This window comes from Hyaena hyaena, unplaced genomic scaffold (genome assembly GCF_003009895.1).
Source record: "Hyaena hyaena isolate Hyena2069 unplaced genomic scaffold, ASM300989v1 scaffold_809, whole genome shotgun sequence".
NCBI lineage: Eukaryota > Metazoa > Chordata > Mammalia > Carnivora > Hyaenidae > Hyaena > Hyaena hyaena.
Genome location: NW_024081442.1, coordinates 422,876 through 450,119, shown reverse-complemented (window position 1 = coordinate 450,119; position 27,244 = coordinate 422,876). Strand labels below are relative to the sequence as shown.

At 34.6% G+C, this 27,244-nt stretch overlaps 1 protein-coding gene across 1 annotated transcript in view; it reads left to right on the top strand.

The window, feature by feature from the left end:
* CSMD3 (CUB and Sushi multiple domains 3) overlaps window positions 1-27,244 on the top strand; it is a gene marked incomplete at its 5' end in the record, with an annotated part of 448,395 nt that overhangs the window by 402,267 nt on the left and 18,884 nt on the right. The window contains 8 exons of the mRNA XM_039219338.1: window positions 1,586-1,765; window positions 3,981-4,154; window positions 7,813-7,986; window positions 8,895-8,968; window positions 16,477-16,588; window positions 19,162-19,341; window positions 21,211-21,276; window positions 26,948-27,106. Coding sequence (XP_039075269.1) covers window positions 1,586-1,765; window positions 3,981-4,154; window positions 7,813-7,986; window positions 8,895-8,968; window positions 16,477-16,588; window positions 19,162-19,341; window positions 21,211-21,276; window positions 26,948-27,106 — 1,119 coding nt within the window. The remainder of the gene's footprint in view (window positions 1-1,585; window positions 1,766-3,980; window positions 4,155-7,812; window positions 7,987-8,894; window positions 8,969-16,476; window positions 16,589-19,161; window positions 19,342-21,210; window positions 21,277-26,947; window positions 27,107-27,244) is intronic.

Sequence of the window (27,244 nt, the reverse complement as noted above, 5' to 3'; positions counted from 1 at the left end):
TGTTCTTGCGCAGCCAGGAATGTCTGAGGAATATCACATATATCCCACCTTGTTGGGGGGGAGGTGCTGTTAGCCTATACTTTGCCCTCAGTTTGCTTCATGCTCCTTCATCAGCTCATGCTCAAAAGGGTCTTGTGCTGAGGTTTAATGCTCTGTGATGGCTGCCTTAAAATTCTTAATTTCAACTTTAAATTTGTATTTTGTAACTGAAGTCTACTGGGACAATGGAGCATGTATGTGCTGAAGGTTTGGAGCCTCTGTTCATAGACAGTTGGCCTCTCTGCCTCTCTATCCCTGCCTCCCTGTCCTAGGATGGGTTATACACCAGTTGCTCCCACCATGTGGTGCTCCTGGCCTTGTCCGACCTCCTTGTTCCCACCCTTGCCCTGGGGCCACTGATGTTCTCTCCCCACCCAGTCCATAGTGTCATCAGCAGAGGGAGGCTCACACTGCAATTGTCTTCCACCCCTTTATGGGAGCCTATGCAAGCATGAAACATCTGGGAGTTGAGTATATTCTTAGAGTCTTAGCTCAGAGCAGGACAGCAGCCACCCCTTCCTAGGCTGCAACAGCAAGGCATATTTAGTAAGAACTTGATGCAGGCCTCTCATTCACCCCCAATACCCCCAATCCAGAAAGCAAATGCTTTCTAGAGTGGAGTGGCAATTTCTTGGAGGTCATTCTTTCACTTGAGTTGCCAATGAATTGGTGAAAATGGTAAATTGATTTCTCTGTCCCTAGCTATGGCATTTTCATCACCACAAATCAAGTCACCAGCCCTGCATGTAATAGATTCACATTTTATCATTTATTCATTCCTTCATTTATTCAATAGGATGTATTCTTTTTGCACCTAGCATTGTTTTAATTAAAAACTATTATTTATAATATCCAGCTGAGCAACAGACAGTATGCAGAAAACATGCTCTCAGTACAGCAAGCCTGATAAATTAGAGATTTCAATTGCTATATATGGAAATACATAGATTTCAAATATTATATTAGAAATCCTAATTCTAGTAGCACCGGGGTGGCTCAGTCAGTTAAGCTTCTCTGTCTTCTGCTCAGGTCATGATCTTGTAGTTCATGGGTTCAAGCCCTACATTGGGTTCTGTTTTGACAGCTCAGAGCCTGGAGCCTGCTTTGGATTCTGTGTCTCCCTTCCTCTCGGCCCCTCCCCTGCTCATGCTCTGTCTCTCTCTCTCTCTCTTTCAAAAATGAATAAACGTTAAATTTTTTTTTTTAAATCCTGATTCCACAGGATGGCTTCTACATGATCACCTAATGCAGATTAAAAGAGGTTAACTGCATCAGAGTTCCTTACAGTATAATAGTATATTAACCTAGTCTTTTCAGAGTCCAAATGGCAGTTTCTGAACCACATGCATAGAATCTGTAATAAGCATACCTGATCATAATCAAGAATTGTCAGTGTGTGGCTTAAATATGCTTATGTTTTATAATTAAAAATGAATATGATAACTAAATTCCCTACTTATATATTAAGTATGCCATATGCTTACTACTTCTCTCCATTAAATGCATGGCACATTAACCATCTGCTCTTATAATCCGATACTGATAGTAATCAGTTGTGGAGACCCAGGTATACCAGCCAACGGACTGAGATATGGAGATGATTATGTGGTTGGACAAAATGTTTCTTACATGTGCCAGCCAGGCTATACAATGGAATTGAACGGTTCCAGAATTAGGACTTGTACAACTAATGGCACATGGAGTGGAGTAATGCCAACTTGTAGAGGTATGATAATTTTTTTTGATAATTTCTTCAGTATTTATAAGTGATGACCACCATGTATTTACTTTTTAATATGTAAATTTAAGCTTAAAAAGTGTTTTGTATTATTTCACTTTTTTCTGATACTGTAAATTGCTGTAGCTTTTATTTCAAAACCATATAGATAATAATATATATGATTTGAAAATGATATCTCGAGAAAGATATTATATCTTATTGTGAGTAACGACAATGAAATTTAGTGCAAACAAAACAACAAAAATATCATATGCTCTAATATGTACTTGCCATCATCATTTATACTGAAGTGAGCATTTAAAAGAGAATATATAGTTAACAAATTATAATTTTATTTGATGATCCACTTGGGTCATATAATTCAAAGATGGGAGGAAAACTTTCTATAACTTGAAAACAATCATCTTGAATTATAAAACTAACTTTTCATGAGGAAAGGATCACGTTTCTTGAATGCAATCTGTAATTGATCTTTTAGTCAATATAGGCATACATTTGCTACTTTAATGCTATCCATTTAATGCTTGAAATATGGTTTATAATTTTTTACAATTTTTCTGATTACTTTATGTAATACTGTAGATGTAATGTCGAACAATTTCTATTGTTTTATAATACTGAAGTTTCTCATTCAAGTATCTTTCTAAACATCTGTGAATTCACAGTTTAACAAAAAGAATAATTTCAATGTATGTCTCTTTCTTGATTACACTCTTTCTGAATCAGATCACTACCTATAGTTAATATATAAAAATATATGAACAGACATTTTATATTTTAGAAGTTATTTCATACATCATTAATTGATCCTGATAATGGCAATGTTATACAACTCCAAAAATTATTAATATATGTTGCAAGTCATAAATATATAGTCATTCCTCATTTTTAGATTTTGCATTGGTCGCTTCCCTTTTCCCCCATCATCTCTATCACATTGTCCTACCCATTTCTGCTTGAAGCCAATTTAAAACAAATTTTAGGGGTATCTGGGTGGCTCAAAGGTAAGGTTTCTGACTTCAGCTCAGGTCATGATCTCATAGTTTGTGAATTTAAGCCCTACATTGGGCTCTCTCCTCTCAGCAGAACTTGCTTCAGATCCTCTCACTGTCTGTCTGTCTATCTCTCTCTCTCTCTCTGTCTCTCTGTCCCTCTGCTGCTTGCACTCTTGCCCTCTCTCTCTCAGAAATAAATACTCAGGGCACCTGACTGCTCTGTTGGTTTAGGGTCTGACTTTGGCTCAGGTCATGATCTCATGGTTCATGGTTTTGAGCCCCATATCAGGCCTTGAGACTCCTTCAGATTCTGTGTCTCCCTCTTTCTCTCTGCCCCTCCCCACTCACACTCTGTCTCTCTCACTCTCAAAAGTAAACATTAAAAAATTTTTAAATAAATAAATAAACATTTAAAAATCAATTTTTAAAATTAATGTTTAAACATTTAATTATTTTAAAGCCCTACAGTAAAGTTATTAAAAATTTATTTATTGTGAGAGAGAGAGAGAGAGCGCAAGTGCGATGGGCAGAGAGAGAGAAAGGTCTCCATCAGCACCGAGTCTGAGCCCAGCATGGGTCTCAAACTCAGGATCCTTGAGACCATGACCCGAGCTGAAATCAAGAGTTGGATGCTTAACTGACTGAGGCACCCAGTAAATTTTAATCTAAGTGATTAAATAGTAAATATGATTTACTATTTAATAGTAAATAAGATTAATAGTAAATATGAATCTAAATGATTAATAGAACCAATTTGGATATTTTAATAAGATACATGATCTAGGTTTTTTTCCCCCAAATGTCACAGAATTACTTGTAAATTCTTTGCTACAATGTTGCAAACAGCCAAGATCTTCAGTTTGTCTAAAGGTCATTGGAAATAATTTTATATAAAACCAATAATTTTTCAGTTACAGTGTACCAGATGGTCACTCTCTGTTTTCTTCCCTTAGATGTCAGGCAGCTTGTTATTTTGTAAGAGTATCTCTAACAACCAGTAGCCATTATGTGGCCAAGAAATAGTCACATTCTAGAGGGATTAATTCCAGGGATGCTTCAGGACTACTACTAGGAGAATAAAACATGTCACACCATATTGTCCTCCAAAAGGTTAAATTAGCACATATGCTTCTTCTAATGATTTTTTTTTTTTACACCCAGGATATTTGAACAGCTGTGTCTAATCGCTTTTAATGTAATTGCAGCTGTTACCTGCTCAGCTCCTCCCCAGATCTCTAATGGAAGGTTGGAAGGAACAAATTTTGACTGGGGCTTTAGTATCAGCTACATCTGTTCTCCAGGCTATGAACTATCCTTTCCTGCTGTTTTGACCTGTGTGGGGAATGGTACCTGGAGTGGAGAAGTACCACAGTGCTTACGTAAGTATAATTCTATATTTAAAGTTGTATTTTCTCCTTTTTACTCTCTTACAGCTCCTTTACTGAGATTACAGCTGTTACGTAAAATTTTCAGATTTTCCTAGAACAAATAGGGCTTGTTAAAGCTCATTTCAAGATGTAATTAAAATTCAATAGAAAATCATATTTACCAGTGTAGCCACTTTTGCTGTCATCCAACTATTGGTTTTTCTGCTCTGACTCTAAATATTAAGCTGAACTGCTTTGTTTGCAAACTTATTTTAAAAAATTATTGCTCAGAATGAAGTCCCTTTAAGATGAATTCTACTACTGGAAAAATATTCTTATTTATGTCCAGTTTGTGTCAACCGAACACTCTCATTTACTCCCAAATTTCTTTCCACAGTAAATCCATGTCATTCTATATGTTCATGCAAATCAAGTTCTTATGATGGTATTTGTCATGATACTGAATGTGATTATACATCTAAAATTATTAGGGTAAGCATCGAGATGAGGGATTATTGTTTTCTTGCAGAGGTTACTTTACAACATATATTCCAGCAAGTGTCACTTCAAAATTAATTTGGAAGATGACAAAACAAAACAAAAGTTAGAGTTGTGTTTTACACAAACTATTGTAGCACACGATATGAGCATTGCTCATTCAGAGGTGTCCAATGCTGCCCTGTTCCTAGTCTTCCCTTCCTTCTCTGCATGGGGTAGAGGAGCACCCACCTGTCCTCATGACCTTGAAAGTTTAACAGATCTAACTGGAACCCTCCAGTCTTCTACCATTCACAGTGGAAACCATATTGCTTACAGGCTACTGTTCTTTTTTTCTTCTTTTTTTCTGATCTCATCATATCCTCCTATCCCCCAGCACTTCAAGCTTGATGTCGTGATGTAACACAAATTGTCCCTTAAAATTCTGATGTATGCTAAGGATCATCTTAGAAAAGACCAGTGTGTTCCAAACAAGACTAGATATTCTATGGCTATTTCAGAACAGATAAAGACAAAGAGATTTACAGAGATGAGTTTAAGGTAAAGTTTGTTTGACATGACTGGGAAAAAATCAAGAAATTATCTTGATAGGATGTTTTATTTTTAGTTCTCTTAAAATGCAAATAATAATGAGCTACCTACTACTGACATTGAATTATAAGTCTCCAAATATAATAGGGCTAACTGTGTCCAAATTGCTTGACATGTATTATTTTTACTATACATAATGGAACTCCTAGCAAGTATGTTTACTCATGACATTTTAATTAATTATGACTTGGGCTCAGAGAGGAGAATCAAATTGTAAGGACACTGTGTGACTGTGTCATCATTTAAGGCACCAGCTACATTGTTATATGGCCTACAGTTGCACTGCTACTAAATGGAAGAGTATGAATTCCAGTTCAGAGAAAGTAGACTAGAGACAATGCTATTTTACATTGAATAGCCAAATGCTCTCATTTTAGGTACTTTATAGAAGGGAAAGTCTTTTCTCTTTATTTTTGTTCAAAGTATGTCCTTTTATTTTAAAGTTGATGTCATTATGAACTGAAGCCTTTTGAAAATAAACCCTGTGTCTTAAGCCTCTAAGCTTGACACCAATAGGTTGTTTGGTTTTAGTACAGGAAAATCTATAGATAGAAAACAACAGAATAATGAGAAAGTGGGAACAGGGATAGGGAGCAGGAGAGAGGAGTTTATGTGGTTGTGTCTCCCTTGTTTTTTGTTGTTGTTGAATAAAGATAAGTTTCTGAGATGAATGACTCAGCAGAAATATGCAAGACAAACTTTTCAGAAATAGGTTACAAATAACTTAGCTATAAAAATGATTGCTAAGGTGAAACACCCACTAATAATCTTCACTGAGGAAATAACCATTGACTTCAAAATGTGTAAAGACACAAACATTAATAAGACAAAGACCCTGGCTTTTAGGATTTGATGTTATATTGCTAGAAGTGCTTAGAAGCCAACTAGCACAAAGATTTACAATACCTAAGAAATGTTAAAAATTAAAACAAAACACAGTAAACAAATGTTCACCTGTTACTTTACTCTGAAAATTTCCCCTAAATTTATGTTGTTGGATATTTACTTAATAATTACTTTTATTTTTAACTGCTTTAAAAAGAAAAAAAAGTTCCTAAAAAAGAGGTTTGAAAATTCAAGGTCTCTCCTGGAGTCTTGAATTTCAGGAAAGAGCTTTCTTTGAACATTGAGCTTAAGACTAATTTATTCTGTTTTTAGGGCATTTATTCATTCCTATTTGCCTGGAGCATTCCCAGGTCATTCCTGTTGTCCTGGTAGATGTCCAAAAAGTTAAAGGTACACTTTCAGCCTCAAAAATGTATTTGGTTTGGATAATGGACCATTTTAAGGAAGCATTTATACTGAAAAATATCTGGATGTTACTGTTTGTTTGCCATATAGGGAAATAAGCTTTCAGGTGCAACATCTGAAAATTTAAAAGCCAAGTACACTTAAAAATCATTAAAATGGATAATGTATGTAATGTATTTTTTACTACAATAAAAAAATTGAAAGCATATGAAATGTTTGTCTGCATTCTGCATGCTCACTCTGCTCCAGCGTCACTGTCCTTATTCTTCCTCCAACATGCTAGACATGCTCCAGTATAGGCTTTGACAATGCTGTTTCCTCTCTCCGGAATGCTCTCCCTTGGGATATCAGCATGGCTGACTGCTTTGTTTCCTCCAAATCTTCCTTCAATGACAGACATCCCTGTCACATTGTTCAAAACTTACCCCTATCTCTCATCCTCTATCACATCCACAAATAGGTAGTCCAAATCTCCTTCTTCCACACTATTTCTCCACATAGGACTCACTACCGTCCCACATACTATCTTTTTTACTTACTGTGTTTATTTTTTCATTTGCTTCCCTCACAAATGCATAAACTCCAAAAGGGCAGGAATCTTAGTTTGTTTACTGATAAGTCCAACTACCTGAAACTCAGAATAAGTTCTTTTAGTTGTTGGGAATTATATGATGAACACAATGATCTATTCGATTGTTTAGAAATTCCACCAAGATGGTATTTTCAATAGTTGTGGAACTTTGAGATTCCTTGGTTTAGTATAGCTTTGGACTCCGCTGGGGTTCTTTACTCTTTAAAAAACACTCGAAAATCCCCACAATATTTCAAAGAGGAAGACAACAAAATACTGGGATATGTGCTTTGAGTGTTCAACAGAACAAAGAAGTGTATCTGTATAATGCATATAAAAAGATAGAACAATCTGGAGAGTACAGCCTAGACCACTATGGGCTGGTTCTTTCCGACAGAGCTATCTACGAATCACATCTTTTCAGAAGGATACTCCAACTCTGCAAACAATTTGTACAACCATGTGGTTTGCTTCTGGTCAATACAAAACAACAACAAAAATACAAAAAAAAAAATCTATAATTATTTGGGTGGTTTCCTAGGCGGAAAATATCTCAGTCGGACTATTTTTAAACATACCATGCTGAGTCATACATTCAATATATATCACATAGACAAAAGTTTTAAAAAAATTCTTTGGGATACATTAACGTGAATAACGTGTCATGGTAGTTCAATATTGCAATGATTTTCATCAATTTTCTTAGTCTTTGCTCTGATGAATCCTAAATCTTTGCTATAATTTTCTTTTCATTTTCAGCAAAATTTTGCGGTGACCCTGGAATTCCTGCCCAAGGCAAAAGAGAAGGCAAGAGCTTCATATACCAGTCAGAGGTTTCTTTTAGCTGCAGTTCTCCCTTCATATTAGTGGGATCGAGCACCAGAATATGTCAAGCAGATGGCACTTGGAGCGGTTCGTCACCTCACTGCATAGGTAATATTAATTAAAGGTTGATTTTTCTCAGTCATTTTGGAATTGCTGGATACTAGTTACATTTGATAAACTAGTGCTGACTAAGTATGAAAAGTAAATATAAAATAGAGAAGCAATTAGAAGGCACTGAAAATGAACAGTGTTAAAACATACGATGTTATATTTACCACGTAAAACCTCCTGAAGAAACGCTCAAAATAATTTTCTTGCTTATTACTAAAATGAGAAAGAAAATAAGCTCTCAGATTAATAGAAGTAAGTACTGGCATTTGTATAGATTTTTAGTTAGTGAATCTTATTCAAATGACACTAAACTTGCTCCAAAAATGTTAAAAAGGTACACCGATTTCAAAATGGCTCTAAGCACATTTCTGTAATCTTAAATTAAATGCCGTATTTCGTAGAACAACTAAATAATATGTCACTCAAATTAGCCAACTCAAAGACTACTAGTTCTCCCAGTTTTATAACTGAATCTCCTACAAGTGTCCATGAAAAATGCAAATGACTAAGCCTTGTTTTTGGAAAAAGTCTTGCTTCTTGAGGGGAATATTATGCTACCTGAGATTAAGATTTAGCTAAGTCCCTGAGCAAATGTTTTATGCATGTGTTCTTCTTTCATAGCCTTCATTTCTCCTCTTTTTATCCACAGTCAGATGTCAAGTGCTTTTGTTAGAAGAGTCAAAGCTCAAGAACTACAAAATTCGTATAAAATGCAGTGCACCTGAATTCTTCATTTAATATTAGCAGGTTTCTGTCCCTGGAGAGATGCTATTAGATTTCTACTGTTTATTATTACCCTCAGTTCTTTCATTGAGCCCCAGATCACTCAAAAGTATCTTATATGAGAGAAATATACATTAGATATAAGTTTTAAAGGAATATTATGTTTATAATCTTTATTTTAGAACCCACCCGTACCTCATGTGAAAATCCAGGAGTCCCAAGGCATGGGTCTCAGAACAATACATTTGGATTTCAAGTGAGTACTTTAAATAAACATGTCTGTTCATTATAAAACTACATCAAAAGGCTTCTTTGATTCATGGGCATACAATCCTGTTGGCACAAACAGAAAAACATCATGCTTATATTTGTATTCATAAACATATTTTAAAAAAGGTAAATGGCAGCAAAAGCAAGAAAGTAGAGGAAATTAGGAGAAGAAGAATATGGCTTTAGAAAATCATATACTGGATCATGAGAATAAAAGAAAAATTGAAGGTAGCTGTGAGCATAAGAAAATCCACAGTTGTGGGGGCGCCTGGGTGGCTTAGTCGGTTAGGCATCCGACTTTCGCTTTGATCATGATCTCGCAGCTCGTGGGTTCGAGCCCCGCGTCGCGCTCTGTGCTGACTGCCAGCTCTGAGCCTGGAGCCTGTTTCAGTCTGTGACTCCCTCTCTCTCTGAGCCTCCCCTGCTCACGCTGTCTCTCTCTCTCTCTCCTAGAAATAAATAAAACATTAAAAAAAAAAAAAGAAAATCCACAGTTGTATATAAGAGAGGGGTAAATAAGAATAAGTGATGGGGTAAATGAGTAAATTTAAAAGGACAATGTAGAGGAGTCAGGAAAAGTAAATATAAAATAGGTTAAAGAGCAAATACATAAAAATGTGGTTATTCAATAAAGTAATTAGACTAAAATATGTTTCTCTTATAATATGTGTATAATACTAAATTATTTTTTAATGTTTTCACTGCTATGGGAAATGCCTGAGAAAATAATTTAACCTATTATTACACAACACATAGTTGGTTTGTTACAGTGGAATTCTTTAGCATGCCCAGTCATGTGTGGCTGACTTTCTTATTTTCTCTTTTTGCAGTTTAGATTTTATGTAGAGATTCAGCAAGTTTTTCATTACAGGGGCCTAACAGGAGCCAGAGTGCATACTGACTCCACAAGGAAATTGCCAATATGCATATTACCCAATTGCCATGTGTTGCAGGCTTTTCTAAATTGTACTATTTTGTGTGAAACTCAGTAGGAAACTGAAAAACATCCATTTCTAAAGGAAGTACTCATCAAAGGTGTCATATTTTGGTTGCTAAAAATAGTTTCCATTTATCAACAGCTCAGGCACAGTATGAACATTGATTTGATAGCATTTCCAATTCTTCCGGTTTGCCTCAGGCCTGTCTACATAATATAAAAGTGAAAAAAATAAGTGTCTCAGTCACTATTATATTGGTGTTTTTAGAAAACTTTACATTCATATCTTTATAAAAGGTTTTATCAATTGATCTAAATCCTGAGAAATGAACAACTAGTTGAAGAGCATTAGTCCTCTTCATATAGATGAAGAAACTAGAACAGAATGTTACTTGGCATTGATCACAGAGGAAGTAAATGAAAATATCCTGAGAAAATACAGAATTAGTGTCTGTGTACTAAATCAGGTGATTTTCTGAAGAGTAGGAGTCCTTTCTAGTAAATACCTTTGAAATAATGAGAATGGAAATAAGAATGAGTTTAATATAGTCTCTAATGAAACGAATAGAATAATTAACTCTGCATTGTAAGAATTCTATTATAACCATTGAAAATGTTATCCCAAAGTTAACCTAACCCTGAATTCTTATTATTTGGCTAATAAACATGCATTGTGTCATCATATTCTACTTAGATAAATATGAATAGACTAGATTTTAAAAATGATAAACTCTCTATATAATTACATTAATCTTTATAAAAATTATAACTAATGTACTGAGTATGAGACATCAATTTTCTTACATGCATGTGACTAGTGTGTGTGTGTATGTGTAAATATATAAATATATTTACTAAATCTGTACAGAGTCAATAGAAATTTTAAAAGCTTATGTAGTTCTAATATTAATGTATTGGTAGGTTCCAAATGGAATCCTGGAAAAGCCATCTTTATTGGTTGAGAAAAATTCTCGCTTACAAGTTAACAGAAGCTATTGTGAGCTAGCTTAAGCCTGAAAGCTTTATAAGCCATGTGCAGATATGTCAAAGACCCCAACTAAAAGGATCTAGGTGAGAACCATCAAGCCCAGAACCTAGGAATTGGACAACAGGACTCAGTCTTTTCCACTCCTCTGTGTTTGCCTACTTTGATTTTTCTCTCTGCAAATTGGCCTGATAGCCAAGCATGGGTTTTTCTATTTATCTTTCAGCCACATACAGAAAATGATTAAGTATCTCAATCTCAGTTCCAAATTTCTAGAGAAAGAATCAGAATGTCTCAACTTTTGTATCTACCTATGGTTTGATCAGGTGGTCAGTACTGGCTTACATAAAATTACATCTGTTAGGAAGCTCACTTCTGAGAGGGACAAGAGAAAGGGGAAAGTAATGAATTACACAGGCACACTAATCATTTTCTTGGTTTTTTCTTTGATGTGTTTATTTACTTTTTCCAATATAGACTTATATATTAGTTTTTGGACACAGACATAATTATTAACATATAAGGATTTATTACCTATTGCTAGAGATGACAAATACTCTAGTGTTGGAAAAAGTATGAAACATAATTTCTCTTATATCCAACATATAGTTAGTTGGAATAATTTTTGGCTAAAATAGATTGGTAGTGAGGGGAGTAGCTGCCAAAATGATTGATACGATGTCTAAATTAGTTATGGAGTAAATTCCAAACACACATGTTTCACTAACTGCTGTATTACTCTTTAAATTGAGATGCAGGTTTTGCAAATACATCATTAGGAGTTAGGACTTGTTACATTAAAGTTATTATAGATGTGAAATGTTTATAATCTGACTCTTGACTAGTTAAGCCAAAGATATTGAACACTAAGGTATTTAGCCCATTCAATGGTAAATTGTGCTCATAATAAATTGTGAAGCCGTATATATGTGTGTTATATAAATATATATCAAATGGATATACTCAATATGTGATATTAAAAAATCAGACTCAAATAAATGCAATGATGGAAATTCTAGGCAAGCAAGAGTCATTTGCTATGAAATATCATGGAAGAAAGAGATCTTACTTAGAATGACCTAAATTTATAAAAAATTTCTATTATGCCTTGATTAGCTATTTAAACTTCATGGCTTAGAAACTAAGATATAACATATAAAAGAAATAAGAAATTAAAGGAGATAAATTATATTTACCAAATATACAAGTCTAAAATTTTATTCTTTTGTACAAAATGTGAGAATTGGGTCCAACTAAAGTAATTTTTATTTAAACATTGGCTACAATTAAAACTTTTAATTAAAATTTTTAATTCCTGATACAAAAATAATATTCAGTATTTTTACACTTCATATAATTGTCTATACAGAGCACATTTTATTAGTAATTATTGGTGAGAAAATTGTGCAGAAATTATTTTTTCAAGAATTTTTTGAATTGGATAATGTAAAATTATTTTTTCCAAATGTAACCAAATTATATTATTCACATTAGAAGTTAATTTAGAATCAGAAGGACATAACACCACTAGTTGGAAAAGGATGGAGAGCTATATAAAATATACTAGTAAGGGACTAATAACTGAAAAAGTATTTATTAATGCACTGTTATTTGGAGTAAATTCCGGTAATTTTATTTAACTATAATGAATCCTGAACAAAAAATTAGTAAATGTGTTTAATTCTAGTTATATTAGATATTTGGTATAAGTATTTGTGAATTTGACAAAACTAGTTAATATATGAATTAGTGACATATAGAAATCTTTAAATAAATTTTACATCTCTGGTATCTGGTTAATATCTAAAGTGGGATTTATGATGACTTCAGAAAAGTTTAGAGGAATAAGAAGAAGAGTCTTACAAGTAAAAGAAAAAAGGCTTTGTAATCCTATATATTTCTTATGAATATCAAGTTTTAATGAAGTAACCCAAATGTACTCCTCAAAGAATAAACAGTGATTTAGCTTCATGCTATGTATAGAAGGGATATCCCTGTATTTAAAGAAACTATAGCCATGTTAAATCTTCTTTTTAATTATTTATTTATTTTTTAATTTTTTTTTACGTTTATTTTTGAGAGAGACAGAGTGCAAGCAGGGGAAGGGCAGAATCTGAAGCAGGCTTGAGCCTCAGCTCTGTCAGCGTAGAGCCCGATGTGGGGCAAAAACTCACAAACCATGAGATCATGACCTGAGCTGAAGTTGGAGACTTAACCAACTGATCCGCCCAGGTGCCCAAACATGTGAAACCTTTTTAATTTAGGTAATCAACTGATTTTGTAAAATTAAATTATTAGCTCCTGTTCCCTCTGGTGATGTAACATTTTAAAGAGCTCTTGGTGCATAAGAGTATCACAGTCCTTAACCTAGAGAAGCTAACTTATAGTGTGTGGGCGACTTTATAGGATAGATGATAACATTGGTAACTTTGAAAGTTGCTAAGGAAGGACATGAAAAATAGTTCTCCTAATCTGTTGCTACAAGGAAGGCTTTCTAGAAATGCTGTCTCAGGTAAATCTTTTAGGATAGATCTAGGGAAAGAAAGTTGGGAAAGACATTTCATGCAGTGGAAACGGCATAAAAATATACATGCATTAAGAGAACAACAAAAAATTGATATTATAAGAGAACAATTTGAATAAAAGTGAGTGGTCGATGAAGAAGCAACAGGGATTGGCTATGGTAAGATTATGGAGGCTTTTATCTGACAAGCTAACACAATGTAACTTTATCCTATGGGTTATAAGACAGTAAAGATTTTAAGAAGGGGAATGCTAAAGCCACACTTTCATGTTGATTACTCTGATTTAATGTGGTCAAGACTGGAGAAATGGAAACAAGTTAGATAATTATCACAATTGTAATTATGATTATTGTGATTATAATCATGACAGTAGTTCTCAAAGTGTGGTCTCTGACCAAGCAGCAGCAGTATTACTTAGGATATTGTGGGAAATACAGATTCTGGGCCTCCCGTAGATCTACCCAATCAGAAACTCTACAGGGAGGCTCAGCTATCTGTGTTCCGGAAAGTCCTCCTGATTATGATATCTGGCTAAAATCTGAGAACCAAACCTGTAGAAAAGATATTGAGGACTAAAACAGGATGTAAACGTGGAGAAAGGCAGAAGGGGACAGTTTGTGAAAGATTTAGGAGGTCAGATTATCAGTATTTGGTGGTAGATTGAATGACGGGAGATTTGAGTAGAAGGTGGAAGCATTAACTGAATTCAAGCCTAAAAGTTGGATTAAGTAATAGAAGTGATGGTTTTTGTAAAACCAGTATGACTGCAGAACAGAATTGCAAAATCTACCTGTTCAGTAACATAATCTAGTCCATATAAGAAATGGACTAGTTCAAGGGAACTTAGGTGGCTGAGTCAGTTAAGCATCCAAATTTGTCTCAGGTCATGATCTCACTGGTTGTGAGTTGGAGTCTGGCATTGGGCTCTCTGCTATCAGGACAGAGCCCACTTCAGATCCTCTGCCCCCCCTCCTGCCCCTCCCCTGCTCGTGCTCTGTCTCTCTCAATAAAATAAATAAACATAAAAAAGAAAGACTAGTCCATGCAGCACCATACTGCACAACCTCAGAGTATATGAACTGCATGTTCTGGAACACAATTTTAAGAACTTGGTTTACATTGAATACAGGATGAACAATGTTCCCTGGAGTCGAACAGTGTAGTGGCCATGGACAAAATGAGTCCTTGAAGGGGGTAGGAGATCTCCTCAAGGCTATATGAGGGTGTTGTGGAAGAGACAATGTAAGATAACTGAAAGAATAAGGGTTGCTATTAGACAGTGACCATTGGAATTGAATGTTTCTTGTATAGCATCATTCTGGATTATAATGAGAATATGAGAAATGGTAGCATTTAGCTAGTCTCAAGGTCCAAATGGAATCTTGGATCAAATTATGTCACCTTAAGCTTAGCCCCATGTTGTTTTACCAGGTGCAAGTAGGAACTACCTGGGAAGGAAGGAAACAGGGTATTTGTGAAAAGTGCTGTGAGGATGACTGATCACTCTCAGACTCATTTGCTGGGGAAGGTTGAAGTGGCAGACACTAAATATTCCTCCTCTTGTCTTCCAGCTGTAATCATTTAATAAATCTTGATGATTTTTTCCTGTAATGTAGTTTGAGCTAACAACATCCTTCCCAAGTCTACTCCCACATGTTCAGCTTTTAGCCATCCAAATCTAATCCAGTAGGGCTGGCCCCATGATTAAATTACTGCTTGTCATTCTTTTTGCTGAGTAGTTTCTTTACGCAGTGGCTAATTTAATTTTCCAAAGATATTTTCAACACAAATTTTTCTTGCTCTGAGAGCTTTAGCAACTTTATGTTTTCATTAAAAAAAGATTTTAAATGCCATAGCCTGCCATTTGAGACTCTTCAGAAATGGATTCTTACTTATGTCTTTGACTTAATAATTAGAACTAGAATTTATTTAAAACCTATGTGCCATCCCTGTGTGGAGTAGATTATATGCCCTATTTCATTTAATTCTAAAAACAAATCTCAAGACAAATAATATTGCCATCTATATTTATAGATTAAGCCTCAAAAGAGGAAATATACCTTGTTCAAGCAAGATGAGATCCAGAGTTAAAGCCACATACACATTATTCTGGGGTCTGTTTTCTTTTTCTTTCCTTTTCCTTTTTTTTTTTTTTTTTTTTTTCTTCCTACTTTACTTCCCCTCAACTTCTCAGCTCACTGTGTGAACTGTCCATACCAATCAATCAATGTACTTTTTTTTTTCTAAACTATAAGATATATATTTTGACCTTTCTGCATTTTTCTCATCATGTTCTTCTCTTTTCTACTTTTATATCAGTGGTTCTCAAACTTTATGTTCATGACAATCACCTGGAGGACTTGTTAAACCACAGCCTGTTGGTCTCCTACTCAGAGTTTCTGATTCAGTGGGTCTGGGGTGAGATCCCAGAATTTGCATTTCTAAATAGTTCCTAATGACACTGAGGTTACTGGCCTGGGACCCACACTTTGAGAACCATGTTCTATGTATTTATCTAAATTTCACATCCTTAAAATTTAGTGCAAACTTCATGTTTTCCAGTGTATATTTGTTACAATAACAACCTTCAGTAAACACCTTTGATCTGATCTCATATTGCATTTCCTGTCTTCCATGTTCTTTTGCCTCTTACATTGTTAGTTATCTTTACTTCCCTTTCTAACTTCACCCATCTTTATTTATCTCTTTTTAACTATCTGTCTTGCAGTTGTATGTAGCTTTTTGGGGTCTTTTAATATCTTATATATTTTCTTTAAACTACCATGGCAAAATGTTTGGCACCTATGCATACATTGGGTACTCAAATATTTGATGATGATATGTACACAAAAAGATGTAAATTTTTCCTTAGTTTTGATTTCCCCCCAAAATTATTTTAAATCAGGTTTAACTATCTTTTCCTTCTAGTTTCCACCATGCAAAATTTCTTTTGAAAGCATTTTCTCATCCAAGGTTTTTTCTATTTGTTGCCATATTTGAAGTTGCATTGGTATGTTTGGGTTTTTTTTCTCTGAAATATGCTATAGGTAGGAAGTGTTGTGCAATTCCACTGCAAAAAAGGACATCTTCTTCAAGGGTCTACAACACGTACTTGCCTTCCCTACCTCACATGGAGTGGAATTCAGCCTGAGTGCATACGTAAGTATTGTGGCTAAGAAGTTATACTTACCGCAGATCAGAATTTATATTCATTTTTTTCTTACAAGTAGGAAATTAATCTGTATCTAACTAAAAGATGTATTTTTTAGATTATGATAGAACATAATTTACGAATATAACTTTATTATTGTATCATAACCCCAATGCCAATTATGGAGCATTCTTTCTAAAGAAGTCAGAGGCATGAGGCACAATTTTGTTCTTCATGCAAACCTCTTTAATTGTGTTCAGCTTGGTCATCTGGTAAGTTTAAACGATTCTTAGTTTGTTCGGTATAGGCCTGCATCTATGAATCTGAAGTGCACTGGAAATACAGGAGGCTCCAGCTCAGTGTCTTTTAACGTTTTATCACTTCTGAAACTCTCTGAGAATGAAGAAAGAAAGAAACACCCGTGGAAGGAAATACACATGAAGAGCTTGACCAAAAATTTGAATACTATTTCAGGCTTTCCTGGAGCTTCTAAATGTGCACTGACCCTAAGTTGAGAACACTTGCTGTACACATTTAAAGAACAAAGCCCAAGGTCATGAAGCTGTCTTTTCTGACTTGCAGTTAGAAATCAATTTTAGCTGGTGAATTACTTATCTCTTTCCCTCCCACTTTCTCTTTTTTATCTCCTCTCCTATCTTTTAAAATGATGAGTCTCTCAGGGGAAAAACAATGAAGAGTTAGCAGGAGTAGAAATACTCATCAGAATGGTGTCCAGCTTTTAGGATTTGCTCTAAATAAGTGCTGTGAATTCACTCCAGCCCTGTTCAGAACCACTCAATTGACCACGGGAGCCTCTGTGGTCTGGCAGCTTACTGAAAAGCAGCAGAACGCTCCACTGAGAAGACATGTCACATGCCTGGTTGGCTGAAATTTAAATATAGCCAAAGTGCTTAACAGAGAATTCAGTAGAGTACTTACTTCAGAACCTGTGTGTAATGTAACTAGGTATTTCTTAGAAAACCAAAGTTCTCTAATGACTTCAATATGGGATATGATGATTTAAATAAAGCTGTTACTGAAAGTATCTCAGACTGCTACTATGCGCATAATGTGGGGGTTAAGAATGTAGTAGAGACAATCTGTGTTCATCCTGAGCAATATTTCCCACAAAAGTATTAAATGCCAATAACTGAATTATATTAAGTGTGACACATGTAACAAACTGTTTATCACATAATATTTAAAAATGTTAACTCTTGTTTATAGTTTTGTGAATCTCTATTGAGAAAGAAGTGGAAATTTGTCTTTCCAAACAAATTTGTCCACAGAACATATTTTCCAGAGGCAAACTTTTAAGTTTTAATTATCCATATCCATGAACAAATGATCAGAAATGCTGTCTGGTTCAGGGAGAAAATTCTTTGTAGCATCTATCTCTGAAAAAAGGAATGTTATGTAAGACATAAATCAGGTAAACTGGGGGCGGGGCCGAGAAGTGGCATATCAATGGGTAAAATAGAACCAAGGTAGGAAATCAAGAGTGGGAGGAAGCATGGAGAAAAGGAGACAAAAATTAAAAGAATGATAGCACTGCTAGTATTGGCCCCAAAATATGACCAGAAACTTTCACATGTAAAAAATTATTAAATTGTATTTTCTTCATTAGGAAGTATTAATATCAGAATGACATACTGAACTGTGGGTGTATTTAACTTTAGAAAATGTTTTTAAAATTTAAAATAAATATAAAAATAATAAATAATATTCCGTAAACTGGTATAGAAAATCTGAGTTTGACAAACTTTGACAGGTATCTTACTATAGGACCTCTTATATCCTTTAAAACGCTAATGTTTAGGGGCACCTGGGTGGCTCAGACAGTTAGGCGTCCAACTCTTGATTTCAGCTCAGATCATGATATAATGGTTCATGAGCTTGAGCCCTTCATCAGGCTCTCCACTGATGCTGCAGAGCCTGCTTAGGATTCTCTCTTTCCCCTCTCTGTCCCTACCCCACTTGCTCTCTCTCTCAAAATAAATAAGTAAACTTAAAAAAAAAATACTAATGTTTATTGTGACTTTTAAAAAATTTTTAATATTTTTTATTTATTTCTGAGAGAGAGAGACAGCATGAATAGGGGAGGGTCAGCGAGAGAGGGGGACACAGAATCTGAAACATGCTCCAGGCTCTGAGCTACCTGTCAGCACAGAGCCCGATGCGGGGCCCAAACCCATGAACCACAAGACCATGACCTGGGCCGAAGTCAGACACCCAACCAACTGAGCCACCCAGGCACCCCTATTGTGACTTTTTAGGATAGTGATACAGTATACATATATTAGCTTAATTATCCTTAGTACTTAATTATCCCCCCCTCCCACCTTAGCTTACCTTTTAACAGCTACCAATGTTCCACAAATGATTGCTTAGGATATGCGAGTCTATGAAATTAATATGCATATTGACATTGATACGTTTTCCTTGATTTATTAGAAGAACTATGCAAAGGTATATTTATATAAACTCATTAACATGCCTCTAATATATTTTATGACTCTTATCTCGAAATTTTCTTAACAAGTCTATAGAAAATGAACACTCTTCTCTTTTCTTAATATAGCCCACAGCTGTAAACAACCAGAAACTCCTGCTCATGCAAATGTAGTGGGAATGGACCTTCCATCTCACGGCTATACACTCATTTATACCTGCCAGCCTGGCTTCTTCTTAGCAGGTGGAACAGAACATAGAGTGTGTAGGTCCGATAACACCTGGACTGGAAAAGTTCCTGTTTGTGAAGGTAAGTTTTCATTACAGAAGCTTTTAACAGAAGGTGTTAAACTATTTCAGCTTCCCTAAAATGCAAGAGACAAACTCAACTCACATTAGCTTAGGAACAATGGAAATATGTCAGCCAACTTCAAGTGTGGACACTTCTGGATCCAGAGAACAGAAATATTATTGAGATCTTTTTCAATTTCTTTTCCATTTCTGTTTTCTTTCTTCCTTCTTCCAGTTATTTAATCACGGTAAGTATATTAATTTTCTGGTCTGTTGTAATAAAGTACCACAAGCTGGATAGCTTAAAGAGGCAGAAATGTATTCTCTCACAGTTCTGCAGGCCAGAAGCCCCAAAGAAGGTGTTGGTAGAACCACACCCTCTGAAGACCTTAGGGAAAAGCCACGCCTTATGTCTTGCTATTTTCTGGCAACTTCTGGATATCCTTGGCATTCCTTGCCTCACCAGTCTCTACCTCCATCTTCATGTGGCTTCCTTCCCTGTATATCTCTGTATGTCCTCTCCTCTTCTTAAAAAGATGCCAGTCACTGGATTTCAGGATTATTTCACCTCAGGATCTCCAATTAATTACATCTTCAAAGACCCTATTTCCAAATAAGGCCATATGTTGAGATTCTCAGTGAACATGAATTTTGGGGTCACATTATTCAACCTACCACATAGGGAAAATTGCTGCCAGCATCGCTGGGTTCATACCTTTTGGCTAGAACGAGTTTTTGCCAAAGCTTCTTTATCAGGAAAGCCCTATTCAGGAATCTGATCATCAGTTTTAAATGGAGCCTGCCCCCATATCTGTCATTCAGCTAGGGCGATGCAGTATTTTGACCAAATCTAAGTGAAATGTCTACTTCTCTTGCTGCTCCATCAGGACAATCCCCATCTGAATAAGACGTAGTGAGTTTACCAAAGACAAAAGGGTTATGTGTTCAGAACAAGGAATAAAGAAAGTTTTTCTAGAATTCCTGATAAGGTCATCAATAAATTCCTTTTCCTTTTTTTTTTTTTCCAGCCTTTCTGATTCATCTTCTCTTGTAGCATTCACAAATGTTAACAACCTTCTCCTTTTTGAAATGTTTTCACTCTTCTCTTAGGAAGAACACATCTCAGTTTGCTTTAAATTTTTCATGAGATTGAAAGATTAAAAGTCCATTTAAATCTAACAGAATTTCAATAACATTTTTATCTATCCACTTTACTGTTTAGCATCACTACTATAGTAGACTAACTCAGCATTATCTCTTGGGACTACTGAAACAGGCTTACTTCCCTAAAAACCTTTAAAGACATTATATTGTTCTTGGGGAAAAGATGACCCTTTACAGAGTCTACAGTGCATGTATACAGAATGTCATAGTTCCTATAACCTTACAGGTACATCCAGCAACCCACAAGATTTCCTTACTTTGAACTACCTTTGATTTGGCTTAAAACTTCAGTATTAATTCCTTAGTTTTGAGTCTATCCAATTTTTTATAACACCATGGGCCGCCTTAACAAATGCTGATTTTTAAACATATATCCTACCAAACTATTCCTGCCCTTGTACAACAGGAACATAACCTTAGCCTTCAGCTACCATGCTATAATCAACTGTTTGCATGTTGGTTTATGACTTTAAAATAAGAGAATCCTAAAATGATAAAGCATCACTAATCTTTCCCTTGTCCACCTGGACTCTAATGGGGTAATTATTGAAACTGTTAGCTGCACAACAAAAGTGTTGAGTGGGTACTGAGATGTTAGGATGAATAGGACACTTTAGAGAAAAATTCTATGATATGCCAGAGAATAAAATGGACAATACATCACTGTGTGTGTTATTAATTATATTAACTTCTGTAAACCTTATATATATATTTTTTTTTATAGCTGGTTCCAAAATATTGGTGAAAGATCCGAGACCTGCACTAGGAACACCCAGTCCAAAGCTAAGTGGTTAGTGATTTCAGTAGTTTTTCTATAAGTCATGATTTCAAAAATGATCTACTATTTTCTTGACAAAGTGAACATTATTTAGAAAAAAATAATTATATATATGTGTGTGTGTATGTGTGTATATATATATATGTATATATTCAGTATGGGAAAACTATGAATTTGACTATTTGGAGTTTTATCATTTATAATTTTTAAATGTTGAATTTCAAGGAGTGTAATACTGAGACATGCTAATATTCCAAAAATAATGTTTATAGTTCTCTCTATAAAATATCCCTTCAGGAGTATCTGAAAATAACTATACTATAATGACAATACTTAATTTTTTCTATTTTTTTTTATGCTTAGTTATTTTTGAGAGAGAGCGAGAGAGCACGAGAGAGAGCACAAGTAGAGGAGGGACAGAGAGAGAAGGAGACATAGAATTTGGAACAGGCTCCAGGCTCTGAGCTGTCAGCATAGCGGCCAACTCAGGGCTCAAACTCACTAGCTGTGAGATCCTGACCTGAGCTAAAGTCAGACGCTTAAACAACTGAGCCACCCAGGTGCCACAGCAATACTTTATTTAAAACATTAAAACAGAAAATGAGATAAATGAGATATTATATATAATTTTAAAATATACATTTTTTAAAAAGGAACTAAATATACTTGGTACGAGGGTAAAAGTTCAGCAAATCTTCAATTTATTTTCAATTGATTTAAAAACTGAAATTTTAAATTTAGTCATTAAAAACATGGGCTTAAGTCCTACAATCTTAATGTAATTATCATGTTTTATACCTCCTACTCTATAACTTTGGTAAAGTTATATATCTGAGCTTCTATTTCTTTATCTATGCAAAAGAAAGAATGATTAGATTATTAGATATGAACTTCACGAAAATAAAGTGTGAAGTGCTTAGCCCATACTAAAACATCAGTATACGAGAGCTGCCTTTTTACTGTTAGTCTGTATTTTATTTATGTGATATAAATTAAAAGCTATAAATAAAATTAAAGACAGCATTTAATCTTTACTTTGGATACATATTTGATCAGTTATATTAAGCCAGAAACAGTGTTAGATTCTAATTTTAGTTGCGTTTAGAAGTTTTCAAGGTACACGCTATAAAGCTGGAGTACTCACAAAAAAATCAGTCTGCAACACTGATTTATTCAGTATGCAGTGGAAATAGACTGAATGCCACTAAGGCAATCAAAAAATATGTCAACTGAAAAGAGTAAGTTTAGCAATGGAGTCAGAAAACCACAGTCATCAATCAGTGCAGAATTTTCCAAGGGAGATGGTTTATCTAGTAGCAGATAGGTATTCTGAATAATAACTCTAGTACATCAAATGTAAAAGTGGGCTCTCCCAGGCAAAACATGACCTCTGGTCACCAGTAAATAAATCAGGCAGGCAAAAAGTAAAAGTAAAAAAGAATGTGGAAGAAGAGCACAGTTCATTAGCTTGACTCAATATTCATACATAAAGATCTCTGTATCAAATAATTATAGAAATATAGATTTTATTCCAAGACGCATGTGATAGGTATAACAATTGATTATATATTAAATAATAAATACAAATGCATAAATTTTAAAGCAAAATTAGACCAGATCTGATATCTGACCATGATGCAAGTAAAAGTTAATAAGAAAATAGGTCCATTTAAAAAGTTTCTGAATATTTGGAATTAAAAGCAAAATCAATATTTATGAATAATCCTAAATTAAAGAAGAAATTTAAAAAATATATAACCCAAGAACTTAGGTATACTGAACAATCTAAATTTCACAACTTGGGCAGTATACCAAAAGCAAAGTTGTGAAGGGAATTTATAGCTTCAAGTTCTTACATTAGAAAAGAACAAAGCCTCAGAATTAATGAATTAAGTTTCCCTGTTAAGAAGATATATAAAGTATAACAGAATAAACAAAAGAAAGCAGAAAATCAATGTAATAATAAAAATGAACAAACAACACTCCCCCAACATGTACAACAGAAGAAACAGAGCCAAAGGAAGTACTTTGGGGAAAAAAAGTGGAAAATTTCTGGTAAGATTGATCACAAAAGAAACAAGTATTAAATAGGATAACAAAAGGGAATGTGAATATAACCACATAAGAATTGATTACATCAATTAAAATTATATTAATGAAAAACTATCAATAACAGTCAACTTTAAATAAATGTACAAATTACCACAAAGGTATATCTTACCAGACCAAACAAAACAAAACTTGAATGATCCTATAAAACTAAAGTAGGAGGTTAAAACTATTTCTGCAAAGAAAAAACAGGTCCTTGTGGCTCTACTGGTGAGTTCCACCATATTTTAAAGGAATGGATCATCTCATTTTATAAAATCTCTTCTAGTCAAGAAACTCATTCTGTGAGTCCAACATAGTTCAGAAAGAGATTACACAAAAGGAAAATTACAGTCATTTGACTCAAGATGTATAAATGAAAACACCCTACATGAAATCTTTGCAAATCGAATCCAAAATTACAAAATCTAACAATAACCAAAAGATGACACATCAGAACCAAACTGGCTTCATGATAGATATGCAGGGACATTTTTATGTTAAATAATCCTTAAAAGTCATCTATGACATTAAGAAATTAAAATGCAAACAATTTTGACCAGTGAAATACCTACACAGAAAATAATTGATAAAATCAACACCTGTTTATACTTTTAAAAGATGCTTAATAAATTGGAAAAGGAAAGGATTTTCCTTAACCTGAGTAAAAGTATCTATAAAACTTCAAAGTGAATGTTATCTTAAATGGAAAAACATTAGAACCATTCAATTGAAATTCATCAGGCACTGTGATTAGATTACTCCTAAATAACAGTAATGAAATTTGGGAATTGTATCAGAGTCAGGAGTATGACACTACATTTAGCGATGCTATGAAGTATGTGAAGTAAAGTTTAAATTCAAAGTATTGTCATTGACATCCACATCAATGATAGTGGGATGGCATTTTAGAGTTTACAAAGAAATGCCAAATTCACATTCATATTTAAATCTTAAAATAGACTTAACAGTAGAAAGCAGTATTATCATTCCCATTGTACATGGGAATATAAATGACCAAAGAGCATCTGCTTGTCCATCCTGAGTTACATTTCTCAAAAAGCAGAGGGTAGAAGTGGCATGTGTAGCCAGCAGGTGGAGGTTCAACACACACAATACTGTGCATTCTTCCGTACTTTGCATTCAGTGATGTCATATTGTAGTAAGTTGAAATCTGTTAGTATGGGAATATATACATTAGAAATCAGCAGATACTGCATATCAGTTTTGCTTGTTTTGTTTTTCTGGAGAACCAGTTGTTAAACATTTACTACCACACCAATGATTAAGCCCGATGCAATATAATTTGCTGCTTCTACCTACTTCTTTCCATTAATCTTTTTTCCTGCCATTGAGGTTCTTTCATCTTCAACCAATACTATTTTCCCTAAACATCATGGATAAGATCATCAGGTAAAACAGATTTTCTTTAAAGGTTCAGAGAGAGCAAAGAGTAATCACAGTCCAGTCCAGGTGGAAATAAACGTAGAGACAACCGCACTTACTTAAAGAGCGCCTACTATTTGCTAGGCACTGACATTCAAATATCTTTCTCCTTTGCTACTGCTCTTACTTTTACCAGTAAGATCCTATTTTCTCCTAATTCCAGGTCTTTCTAGCACAGGCAGGTGTAGCTCATGACTCCTTCCTCTAAACTTGTTTTAGGTACACTTTTTTTTTTTTACTAAAAACTTTAACATGCTTACCAAATTTAGGGCTTTTTACTCATACACTGTATCATAGCTTTAGGTAAGACTCCCCTATACATACATAGCATAGCATTCCCCTAGAGCATACCTAGCTGTGTAGTTTGAGGTTTGGGAAGGGAGTGCCACTTTAAGGATGACTTTGCAAATATCACAAAGCCAGAACTATGGATTACTCATACTTACTATATGTATGCTAAATGTATATTTTATTAGCAGTTATGTAGTAAGTTCTAAGATCCACTGTTTTCCTGAATAATAGCTGCAGCAGCAGCAGCAGTAGAAAGAATGGTAGCAACAAACACTCAGCTAAACACTTTACATTCCTTATCTCATTTAATCTTCCGTACAACTCTAAGCTAACCTCATTTTAATTAGGAGGAAATATAGGTTTAGAGAGTTAAGTAATGTATGCAAAACCATACAGTTTATAAATCGCAGAGGAGGGACTTAAATATAACAGCCTAACTCTAGTGCTTGCAGTTCTAATCTTTCATCTATTTTACTTTTGAATTATTATCATAGAAAAACATCATGTTGGTTGAATATTCAGTAAAAACTCAATTTGACCACATTTTATTTTTTGTATAGTTTATGTGTTCAGTAGTTGTGTTATTTTTGTTTGCCGAGTAGAATTCAGGGAATGTAACCCCAGTCTCTGTGGTCTGGGTAGCAAGAAGTGTGATGCATGTAGAGAAGGGTAGGTGACAAATTGTCAATAACTTGTTCAGAAAAAAAAAAAGGATTTTCCCTACTCTATTATTCACTCACTGGCACAAATCAGCAAGGTTCCCTGAAAGAGCTGCTTTGGGGGGATGTGCTTTATTGGGATGTATAGGATTAATGGAAGCTTCTCTCAGCCTCTTTTCAGGAACTGAGTAGACTTTGCCATACTTGACTTACATAACCACACATTACATAACTAATTTATATAAATATAATGCCTTATTTGGGTATATCTAAAATGAAGAGCACTTCTTATTTAGGTGAAAATTTTATAACATTTAGACTGTTATTTGATTCTACCACAATTTCTCTCTCCCCTGAGGGTTGGGCAATTCTAGTGACAATTCCTTTATTTCCAAAAATACCTATAAATTCAAAGCTGTCAATATGATGGACCCCTGTTCTTCCTCAGGAACATCTATTATTGGAATAACTGAACTCAGTAGTTTGTAAGAGGACAAAGGAGCATCCCTCCTGACAGTCTTTCAGGGCTATTCCGCAAGAGGGGGTATTAACTCTATGCTCTTCCTCCGACAAATCTTTTCACACTGCCAGGAGAAAACCAAGCCTTTTGGGACTTGTATGTAGACTGCCTTAGCTCAGTAAAACCATTTTATCTTCCTTCTGAAAGAAATATATTAATAAAGGAGACCAAATACAAGTAAATTTGATGTTTAGCTGGTTCTGAATATGTGTTATATCTTTAATTGGGAAGTAAATGCAGGAGCAAAGAAGAAAGATATTCGAATGTCAGTGCCTAGCAAATAGTAGGTGCTCTTTAAGTGTGGTTGTCTCTACATTTATTTCCACCTGGACTGGACTGTGATTACTCTTTGCTCTCTCTGAACCTTTAAAAAAAATCTGTTACATCTGGTGATCTTATCCATGATGTTTAGGGAAAATAGTATTGGTTGAAGATGAAAGAACCTATCTTTAATTGATGATTCACATATGAGTACAAATCTAGGTTATGGCAATTTTTGGGTCATTCCCAAAAACTTGAAAAAAATATATGAGGAATTCACTTTATAATACACACTTCACATTATTGTCTGTTTAGCAAAATATCAGTATTCAATAAACTATTATTCACTAACCCACTACTTAATGTTTATATTTACAGGACACCATAAAATTAATGTGTGTATTTGATCTATTTACAGTTCCTGATGATGTGTTTGCCCAAAATTACATATGGAAAGGCTCTTACAATTTCAAAGGAAGGAAGCAACCCATGACCTTGACAGTTACTAGTTTCAATGCTTCCACTGGAAGAGTCAATGCAACACTCAGCAATAGCAACATGGAACTGCTACTTTCAGGTATCAGAGTAAAGAAGACCAAACAGTGCCTTCATGCTTTCACCTCCATCATTTCATTATTTTTATTAGTGATTTTTATACTTGAAATATTTCTTAAATTTTAATGACATTCATAATTTATTCAGAAACAAAGCTTTC